The following is a 17,681-nucleotide window of genomic DNA, read 5'->3' as shown; positions in this document are numbered from 1 at the left end:
AACAATTTGCATTTCAGAGTGACTCAGTCAAAACAGTCACGGAATGAGGAAAGAGTAAAATCTTGTTTTGTGAGTTACAGGTGTTTCTGCATAATACCTTACACCTAATAGATGTTCTAGATGACCACCAAGGTTAGTTTTTACAACCATAAATGAATGGCCCAGCTAATGCTGACTGAGGCCTTAACACTGCCTTTTATTTCGAAGTGCTCTGGAAGCCCTCTTTTTCTCATTATTTAAGTGTGTAATCTCCTGAAGAAGAGGGAGCTTGCCTGGCACTCAGTAATAATTGTTAAATGGATTAATGAATGGCCCAGCTAATGCTGACTGAGGCCTTAACACTGCCTTTTATTGCAAAGTGCTCTGGAATCCCTCATTTTTTCTGATTTAAAGAATAGGTTTTTTTTTTGTTTGTTTCATTTTGTTTTGGTTTTTCAGGATATCTGCCCCGGCGATGCTTTTTGGTTTAAACTAGTTATTTTTAAACATTTTAAAATGGATCAAAATTAAGGCTGCGTGTACTCTGATGATAGTCATGCTTCTGGTGTTATTTGGAGCGCAGCCCAAATACTTGAACCTAAATGAGTGAAAGAGCAGAGAGTGGGCGTTTTTAAATGAAGCAACATTCTTTAGTTTGGTAAAACTGAGCTGAAGTTACACACAGTTAACTCTTTGACTTGCAACCTGTTGCTCACAGTGTATTTTGGGGGAGGATAGTTGTGTCTGATCTCAATTATGGAGAAACAGGAAGTTTCGGGATTCATGCTAAACTCCCATTACACAGGCGAGTCTCACAAAAGAAAAAGTGTTCTGTTGCATAAAATTGTTCACTCTTGGAGGAAGAGCGATCCCGGACGGCGCCTCTTGGACGACTGTGGGCGCGGGCCAGGATGGCGACCTCAGTCGCGCTCTTCCCAAGTCTGATGCCAGGCTCTCGGGGCGCCTCCAGCAAGTACCTGGTGGAGTTCCGGGCGGGAAAGATGTCCCTGAAGGGGACCACCGTGACCCCAGACAAGCGGAAAGGGCTGGTGTACATCCAGCAGACGGACGACTCGCTCATTCACTTCTGCTGGAAGGACAGGACGTCCGGGAACGTGGAAGATGACTTGATCATCTTCCCTGACGACTGTGAGTTCAAGCGGGTGCCGCAGTGCCCCAGCAGGAGGGTCTACGTGCTCAAGTTCAAGGCAGGGTCCAAGCGGCTTTTCTTCTGGATGCAGGAACCCAAGACAGACCAGGACGAGGAGCACTGCCGGAAAGTCAACGAGTACCTAAACAACCCCTCGATGCCCGGGGCGCTGGGGGCCAGCAGGAGCGGTGGCCACGAGCTCTCTGCGCTAGGCCGTGAGGGCGGCCTGCAGAGCCTGCTGGGGAACATGAGCCACAGCCAGCTCATGCAGCTCATCGGACCAGCCGGCCTCGGAGGACTGGGTGGGCTGGGGGCCCTGACGGGACCTGGCCTGGCCAGCTTGCTGGGGAGCGGAGGGCCTCCAGGGAGCAGTTCCTCCTCCAGCTCCCGGAGCCAGTCGGCAGCGGTCACCCCGTCATCCACCACCTCTTCCACCCGTGCCACCCCGGCCCCTTCTGCTCCAGCAGCTGCTTCAGCAACTAGCCCGAGCCCTGCGCCCAGTTCCGGTAACGGAGCCAGCACGGCAGCCAGCCCGACCCAGCCCATCCAGCTGAGCGACCTCCAGAGCATCCTGGCCACCATGAATGTGCCGGCGGGGCCGGTAGGCAGCCAGCAAGTGGACCTGGCCAGTGTGCTGACGCCAGAGATCATGGCTCCCATCCTTCCCAACTCGGACGTCCAGGAGCGCCTGCTTCCCTACTTGCCATCTGGGGAGTCACTGCCGCAGACCGCAGATGAGATTCAGAACACCCTGACCTCGCCCCAGTTCCAGCAGGCCCTGGGCATGTTCAGTGTGGCCTTGGCCTCAGGGCAGCTGGGCCCCCTCGTGTGCCAGTTAGGTCTACCTGCAGAGGCCATGGAGGCCGCCAACAAGGGCGATGTGGAAGCGTTTGCCAAAGCCATGCAGAACAGCGCCAAGCCCGAGCAGAAAGAGGGCGACGCGAAGGACAAGAAGGACGAAGAGGAGGACATGAGCCTGGACTGACCCGCGTGCCGTCCGCCGAGGGACCGCTTGGCCTGTGACGTCGCAGCACTCGCAGTGCATGGTACACCCTCACCTGGCCCACCCACTCGTAATAGTCTTTTCTTTTACCTGCCAAAAAAAAAAAAAAAAAAAATTGTTCACTCTTCGTGTCTGCACCGTGGCAGAAATTATTCTTCCTGCAGGTGACGGAAGAGAGCTATAGCTTATGGGGGCCACAAGCAGTGTGTGGAATGGCGATGCAGTGACAGCAAGACAGCACTGCCTAAGTCTATTTCTTTCCTTCCAAACCAGCTCTAATTTTAGGCCCAACGACCAAAGACGGAGAGGCAGTCGCTTTGAGCTACTCCTGGCGGTTTGTTTGGAAATGAATTTACCTAAATCCCTTCAGATGTAGCCAGAAAAGGGGAATAAGCCTTCGTCGCTCTGGGCTCCCCATTGGCTGCGGCCGCTGTGGCCTCCTTGCTCCTTTGCGACGCTAGCCCTGCCGCCTCCGGGGCTATAGAAGGGCCTGTACTGATCAGGTCTGCTCAGGAGCCGCCAGCAAGAGGAAAAGGAGGCAGCTCTTCAGAGTGCAGCCAGAAAGGAGGTGGGGAGAGTCTGGAGAAAAAGGGCACTGCAGCCTCGGAGACAGTTGTGCCTCAGGGCGTCTCGAGCAACCAGCGAGGTAGTGGGGAGCCTCGTGTCGGGCAAGGCGGAGGGTCTTCGGAGGAGGGGTCCTGTGGGGCGTCCCCGGCCCACACCGGGGAGTGCGGCAACCGGAGGGCCAGCGCTGTGGTGGTGCTCCCCAATCTGGGGCCTCGGCGCGTCCCTCGCCCGCCTCTCCTGAACAAGTCCAGGCGAAATAAGCACGCCCAGCCTCCTACATTTCACTCCCCTCTCTATCAAACAAACCAAACCGAGCACAAAACGAGCACTGACACAGCGGGGCCCACACACCGGAAGATGTTTAGGGAGGGGTCGGGGAGTGCGATTTCTGTCACCTGTGGCTCTGAATCGCATCCTGAAAGGCAGCGTGTTTCTTGCTTAAGGCGTTATACCCTCATGGTAGTGGGCGTGGACGTGTGCAGTGGGCGGGGGAGGGTTTAAATTCTGCCAGTGTTGGACCAATATTGTTGATAGGTCCAAACGACAGTGGGTGGTATAATAATACCACAAATAAATTATACCCATTCTGATTAATGTTAAAAACAAAGTCATTCCTGCAGGTATGAAGCAAGCTGAAAAAAACCCAGAAATTTGAAGCTTAAAAAATGCACACTTAAAAATGAGCAACATGTCTGAAGATATATTTAGAAAAATAAGGAAAAAAAGACGTTTTCTTATAGAAAAAACCTATCATCTTGTAACTATTTGATGAATATATGTATAGAATGGCCACCGCCTATGTGATTTGGAAGGACTTATTTAGAAACATACATGAAATGTTAACTGCACAAAATAGTCACTGAATTTTACAGAAGCCAGTGTTGTTTTTTTGTTCTTTGTTTTTAATGTCCTTAGGGTCTTGGCAGGGCTTTTCCTATGTATTTCCATAATGGTACTAGATTGCTCATCTGCACATAGTAAGCTACTGGTAGGTGGGTTGTGTGTGTGGTTTTTCTAAAACTACCATCAGAATTTTAATAAAATGGCTAATGCTAAATATTAGAATTAAAGCTAATAATTTTAATAGGAGATAGTTTATTCTTGGAAACTGTAGCTCATAAGAATATAAGCTCATTATTTATAAGACTTTGCTTTTCTTCATTCTAGTTGAGTTACAGACATCATGCTAAAATTATTTTCTTCAAAGCCCAGATTTGTCATACCCTCTGTTCTCAAGACTCTGCTCGGGGGAATTAGCAGAGCCATTCTCAAAACCAACCCATTAAACATCACCCAGTTTGTAGCAGTTTTTTTGAAAGAACTTACATATAGAAAAGGTTTGCTTTATTTATTTATTTTTTTACATATTTGCTGCTTTGAAAAAGAAAACATGTTAAGTTGGGAATTTTATGTGTCTGTATTTGATTTATTGTATTTATTCTTCTAGGGAATACTTCTCTGGATATAAAAGATCTGGTTAAACAATTTCATCAAATTAGAGGTAAGTACCACAAGTAGCAATGGTTTTAATAATAATGTTTATAAATTATTGCATCATTACTAGCATACATTCAAACTTAAGAATGGTACCCATGGGCTGGGCGCGGTGGCTCAAGCCTGTAATCCCAGCACTTTGGGAGGCCGAGGCGGGTGGATCACGAGGTCAAGAGATCGAGACCATCCTGGTCAACATGGTGAAACCCCATCTCTACTAATACAAAAAATTAGCTGGGCATGGTGGCGCGTGCCTGTAATCCCAGCTACTCAGGAGGCTGAGGCAGGAGAATTGCCTGAACCCAGGAGGCGGAGGTTGCGGTGAGCCGAGATCGTGCCATTGCACTCCAGCCTGGGTAACAAGAGTGAAACTCCGTCTCAAAAAAAAAAAAAAAAAAAAAGGATGGTACCCATAAATTATTTTATGTTTAATCACATTGGTCCTTTTTAAAAAATATATATGTATATATTTTTTTAAAGACATGCTCTGTCACCCAGGCTGGAGTGCAGTGGTGCTGTCATAGGTCGCTGCAGCCTGGGCTCAAGGACCTGTCTTAGCCTCCCAAGTAGCTGGGACTGCAGTTGTTTGTCACAATGTTCAACTACTTTTTAAAAAAATTTTGATAGCAATGGGGTCTTGCTGTGTTGTTCAGGCTGGACTGGAACTCTGGGATGCAAGTGATCCTCCTGCTGCAGCCTCCCAAAGTGCTAAAATAGCAGGATTGAGGAGAATTGGATTTCATAGTAATAAGTCCTTAGAAAAGCTGTATAAATACTTTCTTTGGAAGTTTTTTTTTTTTTTTTTTTTTTTGGAGTCTTGCTCTGTTGCCCAGGCTAGGAGTACAGTGGTTCAATCTCGGCTCACTGTAAGCTCTGTCTCCTGGGTTCAAGTGATTCTTCTCCCTCAACCTCCCAAGTAGCTGGGATTCCAGGTGTGCACCACCATACCAGGCTAAATTTTGTATTTTTAGGAGAGGCAGCATTTCACCATTTGGCCAGGCTGTCTTGAACTCCTGGCTTTAACTAATCTGCCCATCTGGGCCTCCCAAAGTGCTGGGATTACAATAGGCATGAACCCCTGCTCCCAGCCAGGGGTGCAATCACGGCTCACTGAAGCCTTTAACTCCTGGGCTTGAAAGATCCTCCTACATCAGCCTCCCAAGTAACTGGGAATATAGGTGCATGTCACCACACCTGGCTATTTTAAAAATGTTTTAGTAGACACGAGGACTCACTATGTTTTCCAGGCTGGTCTCAAACTCCTAGGCTCAAATGATCCTCCCACCTCAGCTTCCCAGAGTGCTGGGATTACAAGCATGAGTCACTGCACCTGCCTTATCATTTCTTATTGTTGAGTTTTAAGAATTCTTTATATATTCTGGCTACAAGTCCTTTGTTGGTTATATGATTTGCAAATAATTTTTACTATTACAAGCTTATCTTTTCAGTCTCTGAACATTATCTTTCAAAGAGTATAAGTTTTTAATTTTAATAAAATCTAATTTATCAAATTTTGTCTTTTATGGGTTGTAATTTTGGTATTGTTTCCATGAGAGTTCTTTGCCTAATCCAATGTTGTAAGATTTTCTCCTATGTTTTCTTCCAAAAGCCTTACTTTTACATTTTATTTTAGTCTATGCTCTATTTTGAGCTGATTTTTGTAGAGGGAGTGAGGTCTAGTTTGAGGTTCATTTTTTAACATACAAATGTCCAACTGTCTCCATGGCCCAGACAGTTGTCTGTGGAAAGGACTATTCTTCTTAGCTGTATTGCCTTTGCACCTTTGTCAAAAATCAACTGAACACATATCTGCTGGTCAATTTCTGGATACTCTTCCCTGTTGCATTAATCCATGCAGTCTATACCTTGGCCACCACCGCACTGTCTGGATTACATCAGCTTTAGAGTTAAGTCTTGAAATTGGGTAGTGGGAGTCTATCAACTCTGTTCTTCCTTTTCAGAATTATTTTGGCTGTTCTGTCATTTGCCTATCCATACAAACTTAGAATCAACTTCTCTATATCTATTAAAAATTACCTTGGGATTTTGATTTGGATTGTGTTCATACAGATTGCTTATAGATCAGTGAGGGGAGAACTGACATCTTAACTATAATTGAGACTTCCAAATATATCGAGACACAGTGTATCTCTACATTACTCAGGTAATCCTTGATTACTATCAACAGTATCTTGTTGTTTTCAACATACGTATCCTGTACATATTTTAACATTTGCATTCTGCCATTGTGTATATCCCAGTTATATTTCTATTACGATATTTTCAGTACTAAAATTTCCAAAAATACTTTTTATTTTTATTTGTTGGCTAGAATGTTTCTCTGCTCATTTGAGAGTGTCCACCTTTCTCTTGTGGAGCTTATGTCTTGGATACAAGTCACAGTACCTGGGTTAGCTTTGGGTTGGAGTCTGTTGACTGCCTTTTCTATTTTAGTTTGTTGAGGTTTTCTTAGTATGCTGAATGATTTTGGATTGTATTCTGGACACCTGAATATTATGAGACTCTGTCCTCTTAACCTCTTCTGGAGAATGCTGATTGTTAAAAATTTCATTTTAGTAGGCAGTTAACAGAGTTTCAGGCCAGAAGTCCTGACTCTCCTACTGTGGGCTTTGATTCCAGTGTCAGTTTAATTTTCAAAGCCTCTCTAAGTGCTGCTCAGATATGCCCCTCAACAGCCATCCAGGGACCTGGATCTCAGGCCACACAGTATTTCAGATCCTGAGGCCCCTATGTACCCTTTTGGGTCATTTCAATGCATGTGTGTAGGGATGAGCTTAGGAACTCATACACAGCTTTAGGGGATCCCTTTCTTGAGCTCCTCCTCTTTGTGGTTTCTCCAACACTCTTAGACACCAGGGATCCCTTCCTCTGCCTTCTGGCTGACAAGCTGCGGTTTGAGCCTCTCTGCTCTGTCTTGTATCTCCCACAGCTGGGTCTTCCTCTGGGGCAAAGAGGTAAAAGAAAATAAAGAAAAGCAAGTAATAGGGATTCTCTCACACTCTTTGGATCCCAGGTATTCCTTTACTCAGTTCCTCTGGCCAAAGAGAAGGACTCTCTCTGAGTTTAAGGTATGCGTGTGATTGCCATAGCCACCATCGATGCGGGAGTGTAGCTACAGACCCTACGGCTTGCTTTGGGGCAAGGCTGTGAGATAAAAATGAAAAGGATTTCCTCTATTCTCTACTTCCTGCAAGGGTATCTTTCTAGGTCCTTTTATTAGAAAGAGAGAGTTACTTTTACAACTTTTTCTGTCTGCCCCTAATTCCCAGTTCTGCAATCTGCTGCTCTGATTCTCAGCCAGGAGATTTGGGAGAAATATATACAACCAGTAAACTCTCTGCCATATTGGCCTTCAGGTTTCGATTTCTCTTCCCAGTCTGCCTGCTACTATTTACTTTTCAGGGTCCTCAGGTTGTTGCTTTATGTTTTCTGTCCGGAGTTTCTAGTTGTAATCAGTGTTAAAGAGATAGGGTATCATATGCTTTTTCTAGCCTAACTTGAATTAATTGTGGATTTAAAGCTAATCTTACAAAAGAAGAGAACTCCCAATTTATCTAACACCTAACATGTGCCACATAATTGTCATTTCATTATTTCTCGAAGTGAATTCATTTGAAAAGATCTTTAAACAAAACCTTGGCACAAGGATAGAAAAAGGCGTGTTTCATAAGAACTGTAATAAGCAATTAACTCCATCAATCTTAAAATAGATCCAAACACCATAGTCAAACATCAGGGTAAACTATTTAAACATACCCAGATTAATTAGCAATGGCTATGGCCATGTTTCTCAAATTCTTTTACATAGAGGTAGATAGTTTGCATTGCATGAAAGCTGTTTTGTTTTCTCCAGATTTTGAACAGTAAGTTCAGCTGAGTGTGCATGTCTACACTTACAGGTAGGTATATATGAAAAGGGTTTAATGGTTAGATTAGAACTCACTCAAGGAACTCCAAGGTGATGGTTCCTTTGAGTTCTGCTTCTATACTCTTCCCCCAGAATTTTAGTTTGAGATAGATTGAGCCATGAAAGATGAAGTCATTGTTTAATCCTTCAGCATGAAATGTACTGATTGGTGGGTGATGATGGCCAACCTGTTCAGAGATGAGTCTAAATCCAAGGTCATCTCTTAAGATTTTTTTTTAAAGCAACATTATAATTAACTCTAGCATTAAACATGTATCTAATTGCCCTTTCCAAGTAAACAATTCTTTTCTTTTTTTTCTTTTTTTTTTTTTGAGATGGAGTGCAGTGACACAATCTTGGCTGTGACCTCCGCCTTCCGGGTTCAAGTGATTCTCCTCCCTCAGCCTCCCGAGTAGCTGGGATTACAGGCATGTGCCACCACACCTGGCTAACTTTTGTGTTTTTAGTAGAGACAGGGTTTCACCATGTTGGTCAAGCTGGTCTCAACCTTGTGATCCACCTGCCTCAGCCTCTCAAAGTGCTGGGATTAAAGGCATAAGCCAACACATCTGGCCAACCATTCTTTATTCTCATCACAGTAAAATAACTTAACCTATGAGAAATTATACAAACACAACCCAAACCACCAAATCCAATGTTGTAATGCTTACTACTTGAACAAATTAAAATAAAGAACACCCACATGAACTTGAATGTTTACATGAAAAAATAATATTAGTTATGTAAATTTAAAACATATCATTCCTTTTACATTAAAATAGAGAAATCTAGTATGTCCACTTTCAAACATCTAGGGAATAAATGAGATCTAAACTTGTGCAGAAAAGAAAAACAAAAGCCAAATAGAGTCCCTTAATCATGTATAAACAAGACACTGGCTAGCTCAAGCAAAGAGAACTGCACTTTTAAATGCAGTCATTGGCTTTATGCAAACAATATATACTTATGCTAATATATTTTATTTTACTTATTTTTTTATAAAGAGATATTTTTATAAGAGGGTCTCACTGTTGCCCAGGCTGGAGTGCAGTGGCTAATCACAGGTGCAATCCCACTACTGACCAGCACTGGAATTTTGACCTCCTCCATTTCTGACCTCCCTCTCCTGGGAGGTCACCATATTTATGCCAAACTTAGTGCAGACACCTGACCAGCATAGTGCACTACAGCCCAGAGCTCCTGGGCTCAAGAGATCCTGCTGCCTCAGCCTCTCAAGTAGCTGGGACTACAGGCATGTGCCACCATGCCTGGCTAATATCATAAATGATTATTTTTAAAAACTCGATCCTGTCTTATGATCTACCTAAAGAGAAAAGGAGAGTGATTAATCCCATGGGATCAAGAATACCAAAATCCTTGCAATTATTTCTTATAATGGTACCTTTTATGTATGTTTCAATATTTTTGCCAGTCTAGAAAATAATAGCTATCCTAGAAACAAACATCAAAATTGTTAACTTGCTCTTGTCATATATAATTGTTATTGCTGATGACCAATATGTATGTATTTCTCTTCTTCATCTGCAAGGCTATATAAAGCATGCAAGTGAAAGACCTCACCGCACCAATTCATAAGTCTCTCCCAGCAGTGGGTTGAAAGGCTTTCTAGTCCATTCCCACTGAGAAGCAACAGCAGATAACAGCAAACACAGCTACACGCTATGGGACAGAGCATGAGAACAAGTCAAAAATAGCTGAGCTCGCTCCACATTCTTTCAGGAGCGAAAATTCTCAGGACAAAATTCTTTCAAATTTTGTCGAAGACAGTAATTTACAGAATTATTTTGAGAAGTTCAATTATTTTGGAATTTTAATATGGCTCTAGCAGGATATGGAAACTTGGATATTCAGAATGAAAATCACTTTGAGTCACTTCCTATAGTGTTATTCCCAATCATGGTTGTCATCACCCTCTAACAGTGCTACAGATTGTCTCAAGGACTTTTTTTTTAAAAAAAAAATCTCAAGTCCAAAGTTACTTTTAATTCATTTAAATTTTTTTAAAAGTATGACATTCCAGGATTGGGGAAAGAGATATAAAACTCCACACCTAATTGGTGTTAAGTCCAATGAGGCTGGAAAATGCTGATTTATATAAATGAAAGAACAGAAAGACTCGGTTTAGAATGCTATTGCTTTGTTGAAGAACAACATGTCTACTGTACTCTGCCTCTATCTAGTCCATCCATGTACAACACATAAACATCTTCCATCTAAAAAATTAAAAAGTGCAATTCCTTGCTTTTAACATATACCAATGTATATATATTTATATACACAAGCAAGCACAAACGTATTTTTCTATTTTTTTTCTTTTGTGTGTGTATGTGTTAACTTCTTGGAAATACCCTGAGAAAGTCTGAAAGAAGAAAGGCTGAATTCTTCTCCTAACACAACACTACTTTCTAATCTAAAGATTTAGAAAAGCCCTCTAATATCCAGGTTTGCTTATGGGCCACCTCCCACTTCTCCTGTAATACTCATTGGTCTTTGCACGATGGTGTCATCCTGACCAGAGGAGAATCCAGACACGTAGACTGAGCTTTGGTAACATTTCCCAACCTCACACTGAATTTAACAGTAATTGTGCGAATTTGTGTGTGTTTGGGGCCAGGTTGGTAGCAAGGTTTTTAACACTTAGACCTTTTCCTCACTTGCCTTATACCTGCATCCTCTCCTCAGAATCAGAGTGAACTGCCCTTGTGGATGAGGTAGGTATGCTCCATGTATTCAGTTAGGTGTTGTAGGAAGCTCAGAGGCTCATTAAATATGATCCCTGGCATGATGATCTTAGATAGTTCCTATTTAACCAGAAAATTGAAACTGTTATGTCCAATATACATAACAAACAAACCTATTTTTATCTTTACATAACATCCTGCTGGAAAGGACAGAACAGAAACTAACAACCCATGAAATTTCATCAGCATTGGTTCAACTTCACAAAATCGTTCCAGAGCACCTAATACCATGGAGTCTATACTTCTAGCTCTCGAAGGAGGAAATGAAAAGACTGCTCAAACATTCTCCTTGGCTTCAGGGAGCTCACTATCTGCGGGTGAGCATCAGTGGCTGGAGTGTAGTGGCACGATCTTGGCTCACTGTAACCTTTACCTCCCGGATTCACCCAATTCTCCTGTCTCAGGAGAATGATTAGCTGGAATTACAGATATGCACCACCAGACCTGGATGATTTTGTTTGTTTGTTTGTTTGTTTTTAAGTAGAGACAGGGTTTCACCATGTTGGCCAGACTGGTTTCGAACTCCTGACCTCAAGGGATCCAATCCTCCCACCTCGGCCTCCCAAAGTGCTGAGATTATAAGTGTGAGTCATAGAACCTATCCTTCTTCTATTTTTCAATAAAAATGATCTTTTTTTTTTCTTTTTTTTTTTTTTTTTTTTTTTTTTTGAGACGGAGTTTCGCTCTTGATACCCAGGCTGGAGCACAATGGCGCGATCTCGGCTCACCGCAATCTCCGCCTCCTGGGTTCAGGCAATTCTCCTGCCTCAGCCTCCTGAGTAGCTGGGATTACAGGCACGCGCCACCGTGCCCAGCTAATTTTTTGTATTAGTAGAGACGGGGTTTCACCATGTTGACCAGGATGGTCTCGATCTCTTGACCTCGTGATCCACCCGCCTCGGCCTCCCAAAGTGCTGGGATTACAGGCTTGAGCCACCGCGCCCGGCCGATCTTTTTTTTTTCTATTAAAAAACTAATTGGGACATATATAACTTAGTATATCTTATCTGTGCTCATGAAAGTTAAAAAATTGTGTTCTGTAGGCCAAGGACCTTACGTATTATCTTGTTTCATCAGCCTCCTCTCTCCCATCTCCCATCTCCATGTGATAGTCCTTGGAGCTGGTCCCTGGCCTAGGCCTGGCTTGTGTTAAAAGCACTTGGGGGAAATTGTTCAAAACGCACCTATCTGAGCGCTCCCTCTAAAAGACTGATTTAATAGGAGTAAACTGAGACTGGAGATTATGTACTTTTAAAGTCCCCATTTGCACCCCCTGAGCTATGGAACTTTTTATCCCTTGGGAGCTTTAGTTACAGTCTCTTTAAATTGAGGACTTGAATTATATTGATCTCTCCTATAGGTGAGAGGGTTGCCAGGAAAATTCTGCCTGGAGACTTTAGATAAGGAGAACTGCTCCTGGGAGTCACTGGTAAGTCTATCTTGGTGGTTCTGTGACTGCAGATATTGGTGGGGTGCTGCTTCTGTGTTAGGCTCAATTTCTTGAGTAACAGCAAACCAGTTGGTGAGAAAATAAGACTAAAAAAAATGTGTGCATCTCCCTTGGCATAGACTTGTTGTAGACCCCTCACTGCACATTCTTTGAGGAACTTCCACTCTGGAATTCTGTAACTGAAGTCCAGGAGTAAAGGAAGCCCAAATGTGAAGCTATATAAAACTAAGAAGTGACTTTTATTGTTATTATTATTGTTATTACATATTTTTTGAGACAGAGTCTAGCTCTGTTGCCCAGGCTGGAGTGCAGTGGCACAATGTCATCTCACTGTAACCTTTGTCTGCCAGGTTCAAGCTATTCTCATGCCTCAGCCTCCCAAGTAGCTGAGATTACAGGTGCCTGCCACCACGCCTGGCTCATTTTTGTATTTTTAGTACAGATGGGATTTCACCATTGTTGGTCAGGCTGCTCTTGAACTCCTGGCCTCAAGTGATCCACCTGCCTTGGCCTCCCAAAGTGCTGAGATTACATGTGTGAGCCACTGCACCTGGCCGACTTTAAAAAACAGCAACAACAACAGAAAGATTTACCACAATGTTGAAGTACCTCAAAATAGCTGGTATGTAGTGAGTGCTTAATAAATGTTCCCTAAATGACCTGAGTTTTGACATCTGTTGGAATTGAGGACGTGAAGTTAGCCTGCTAGATTACATTTGGCGTGTACTTTCTTTGTTGGAACCTGTGGGTTTTCAATATAAACTTGGAGCTTTACAACTTTAATGTCCCATAATCTCTGTAAGACCCTTATAATCAAATTGAATTTGTGCTAAAGGATACATTGTTATTTATTGCCTTATATGTCCGTAGAGTGGCACTGTTTATAAACGACTAAGCTGCAACTGGAATTGGGGTATTTTCAAATGAATGACTTCTTAGTTTAAAAAAAAAAAAATTTAAATAGTATTTGGTATTTTGTGACAGTGTTTAGGGGATAGAGGCAAGAAGTCTAATAGTCACAAAAGCCACAAGCCACATATAGGTATAGGTGTCTTGGTAAAGAAGTAGGGGTTTTAAAATGTAAATAAGAAATACAAATTTTTTTAAAATGGGGAGTGAATCCATTTGATCTTTGTCCAATAGCAAATTTATAAATGCTTGTCATACCTTAAACCATTTCAAATGACAAGGGTCAAAAAATCTTTCTTGCATGTAGCCTTCTAAGTCTCCTAAAATTCTGAAATTAAAAAAAAAGGATGTCTATCTGATATAACACTATTGTTTTCTGGAAACAGAAAACCCTTTGTCCATTAGGCAGATTTTGAAAAAATAGGGAAAAGCTATGTATTTATTCAAGCAGAGCTAAAGAAAGAGTCCTAAATCTTACAAGTTAAAGCCTGGTGTTCTAAATTCTTTTTAAAAAAACAAAATCCCTTAGTTTACCAGAGACATTAGTATTCTAAGTGCCACTACTGCATGGTAGGAGGTGTGCTTGAATCGAATCACGATGTCTACACTGTTTGATTATATTCTTCTTTATGCCAACTCTCCTGTTTTTCTTTTTCTTTTTTAAATGTTGTCATCATAATGGCCAGAGCTTGTGACTGAGGAGAACAAATTTGGCAAGACACTGATGTACTTTCTGGCAATAATGCCAGCCCATGTGATGTTCTTTGTTACTTTTTTGGGGGTACAGACAGTTAAGGACAAAATGTTCTCTCAGGAGACTTTAAATCAGTTTTTAACAATCAAATATTCAAAGATGCACTCCCTGATGGCAACAGCTCCGGCACATATATCTCCTAACACAAGGGGTATTGTGTGGAAAAGTCAATGTTTGTGTAGAAGAAGAAAAAAAAAATGAAGCAATTAGCAAGTTAATTTTTTTAAAGCATTTGCAACTTGATGCTTTCAGGAATGAAAAAAAACAAAAAAGTTGTAAAAGCCATGTAGATGAGGCCCTCATGTTCTACAAGCTGTTTCTCTTCCAGTGTTCAGGAAATGGTGCCTTAACACACGTTCAGCTGCATGAGCAGAAACTGTGGAGTCATTCTTACCCTCACACATCTCTCTTCCCCCACAGCTAGCCCATCTCCAGGCCCTGTCACTATTGCCTTCTAAATATCCCTTGAATCTCTCTGTTTTTCTCCATCTGTATTAGTGCAAGCTCCTATTAACTCTCCCCTGGACTACTACAATCAAACTCCTAACTCCGTCTGAGTCCTTTCTGACAATATCCCTTTGCCCCCTGCCAACCATCGCAAGTCAGTTCTCTTCTATAAAGATCACTGTAGTCAAAGTGATCCTTTTGAAATATGTGACCCTATCCCATGCTGCTGAGATTCCAGCAGCTGCTTTCCATTTACTTTCATAAAGAACATAAACTGTAACACGGTCTGTAGAGCTCTGCATTTACTAAAGGATGCAGCTCGAAAAAAGACGATACAAATAACATGGCACCAAGCGGCAACTGGAAAGCACAATGTGAGTGGTCAGAAGTTATGTGGGTTGAGCTTTGTGTGGGTACAGTGTGTGGTGTAATGATTCTCAAAGTGTGGTCCCAGGTTCAGCAGCATTGGCATCATATGGAAACCTGTTCGAAATGCAGATTCTCAGGATCCACCCCAGATCTACTACATTAATAACTCTGGAGTTGAGGCCAAGCCGTGTGTGTGTGTGTGTGTGTGTGTGTGTGTTTTGAGACAAGGTCTCGCTCTGTTGCTCAGGTTGGAATGCAGTGGTGTGATTATGGCTCACTGCAACCTCGACCTCCCAGGCTTGAGTGATCCTCCTGGTGTCAGCCTCCCAAGTGACTGGGACCACAGGTATGCATAACCACACCTGGCTAACTTGGTATTTTTTGGAGAGACAGGGTTTTGCCGTATTGCCCAAGTTGGTCTCAAACTCCTGGGCTCAAGCAATCTGCCTGCCTCAGCCTCCCAAAGTGTTAGGATTACAGGTATGAGCCATCGTGCCCAGCCCAGTCTGTGTTTTAAAAAGCCTCTGGGTGATTTGGATGGGTGTGAAGATGTGAGAGCATTTGTACAGTGGATGTTGTGTGCACTGCCCAGGTGTCATTAAAGGAATGAAAGACTCATTCATTAAATTGCTGAAAGTGCTATCACCCTTCCTACCCAAGACCTTTTCAGGGGCAGTCTACATCCATTGACTGGTTGATGCAGAAATCTAAAGACCCTGTCTGCAGCTACAACGTGGAGTAACTCTAAAAGGCTGCCTCAGCTCCAGAGCTCCCTGTGGGTTGGCTGAGGTCTTTGTTGAGATTTCATTGTAGCCCAACTTCTCATTTGCCCAGTCTGCTTCCTTTCCTTCCATTCCGCAGGTGGGAATCCTAGCAGCACCTCTTGATCTTCCCATGCTCCAATTTTCCTCTCAGAGACTGCTTCCTTGGGTACCTCCTGAGCTGTGGGGGCATACTTACAAGGAAAATGGGACAAGTCGATACTTTAAAGAGGATGGAGAAGAAGTCAAAAAGCAATGAAGGGAGGAGTGGAAAGACTGGACATGGGAGGTGTCTCAAGAGAGGAAAGCAGCATGAGTGAAACATATCCTAAGGCCCATTAGGAATAGGAGTGCCACAGAAATGGGCTAGGTTACAGAATAAGGAGGGAGTGGTGGGATATTGCTGAAATAGTAGTTTTGTGGAAGGCATTAAGGTCCCCAAATAAATAATTTGAACTTGATTGTAAAGTTAATGTCTGGCCCATGACACTAACATTAGCTGGCTCAGTCAACAATACCCATTCAGTGCTGGAGAGGCACTGGTGAGCAAAGACAGACCTGGTCCCAGTCTGCAAGGAGTTTACTGTCTCATAGTGTAGCTAGGCAAAACTCAATCACACGAATACCAAACTTGCACACACACACACTAAATTATAGGGGCTCAAAGACCTGATGGAAAACTCCATGTACTAAGGATATCTATGTACTAGGTTGTATATACCTTTGTATATGCCTTTGTGTATACCTAGTACGTAGACTCTGTTATTCAAATTTTGTTGTAGTTTTTCCCTTATGAGATTGTGAACTCTTTGAGAATGAAAATTGCTTGGGGTCCTGATATCTCCAGAATGTAACGTAGTAGATGCTCGAGAACATTTGTTAAATGAATTATGAGCTCATGGACTCAACTTCACACCACTTAGCACATACTAGATTCTTGACAAACATTTGTAAATGAATGAATGGTTTTGGTGACAAAGTGTGCTGATAAGGTGCCATGTTGTTCATAAAGCCACACTGACTTTATTTTAAGAACTGTTGCGAGATTTTTACAAGATCTTCCCTGTGTCAAGATGCCAAAATGCCTTGGATGGTAATAGTAAATATTACTTTATTTTAAAGTTTTTTTTTTTTTTTTTTTACTGGTAATAGAATTTATTCAAATATTCAAATATGCCTTAATATAGACACTGGGGCAAACCCATGGTGCTCTTGATATATAAGGCCCAGACATTCTGCCAGTTTTTCTTGAGCAAGGACACCAAGAAATTGACAGCCAGGTGAATGTTATACACAAGCTCATCGTCTGTCATCTTCACGTGACCAATAGCCACAGCCAGACATAACACCTTCTTCATTTGGAACTCGATCGTGGACTTCACCTCATCTACTTTGGCCACCATGTTTTCATTGTGTGTGAGCAGGGAGGGGAACTTTCCTGCCTTATTTAGGCCTGGACCGAGGATTCGTGGAATCTGCTTGATCAGAGACTCTGAGGCCAAAAATGCATCATACTTCTTGGCCAGCTTCTTGACCAGTTTTTTATTCTTGTTGAGTTTTTTCAGTGGCTCGATATCCATGTGGGGGATATCCACGGCCTTGGCCTAGTCACAGTGCTGCTGGTCCCCCAGGACACACACGGAGAACTTGGGGCGAGGAGTGGACTTAAGCCTGACAGTGCCCGAGAAACGCTTGTCCTTCTGGGGGTCATAGTTCTTCAAACTGATCTGCAACTCCACCGTCTCCAGGAACTTGGCGGCGCTTGCGCTGGTTCCCGTGCAGGACTTCCCGCACCGCCTCGTACAGGGTGTCGCGAGAGACTTTGCCGCTCAGGTACAGGGTGTCGCGAGAGACTTTGCCGCTCATGTACAGGGTGTCGCGAGAGACTTTGCCGCTCATGGCTTCTCCTGCTGCGCTAACCGGAAAAGAGCTAAAGTTGTTTTTTTTTTTTAGAGACTGTGTTTCCCTTTGTCCGCCAGGCTGGAGTGTGTGGTATGACCGTAGCTCACTGCAGACTTGGACTCCTGGGCTCAAACCATCCTCCTCCTGCTTCACCTTCCTGAGTAGCAAGGATTACAGGTATGTGCCAGTGTGCCAAGCTCTAAAAT

At 43.0% G+C, this 17,681-nt stretch overlaps 1 protein-coding gene and 1 pseudogene across 1 annotated transcript; one reads left to right on the top strand and one right to left on the bottom strand.

The window, feature by feature from the left end:
* The first annotated feature begins 611 nt into the window (after positions 1 to 611).
* Positions 612 to 2,132, top strand: LOC105728210 (proteasomal ubiquitin receptor ADRM1-like). The gene has a single exon (XM_012468512.3). The coding sequence runs from the start codon at positions 891 to 893 to the stop codon at positions 2,112 to 2,114; it is 1,224 nt and encodes a 407-aa protein (XP_012323935.2). The 5' UTR covers positions 612 to 890; the 3' UTR covers positions 2,115 to 2,132.
* A 14,619-nt stretch (positions 2,133 to 16,751) lies between these two features.
* On the bottom strand, positions 16,752 to 17,399 carry LOC105728211 (large ribosomal subunit protein uL1-like; annotated as a pseudogene).
* Positions 17,400 to 17,681: the final 282 nt, after the last annotated feature.

Source organism: Aotus nancymaae, unplaced genomic scaffold (genome assembly GCF_030222135.1).
Source record: "Aotus nancymaae isolate 86718 unplaced genomic scaffold, 86718_ANA_hifiasm-v0.15.2.pri h1tg000046l, whole genome shotgun sequence".
Classification (NCBI taxonomy): Eukaryota; Metazoa; Chordata; class Mammalia; order Primates; family Aotidae; genus Aotus; species Aotus nancymaae.
Note: the sequence above shows the minus strand (reverse complement) of the source record. Positions and strands in the feature narration are given on the sequence as shown.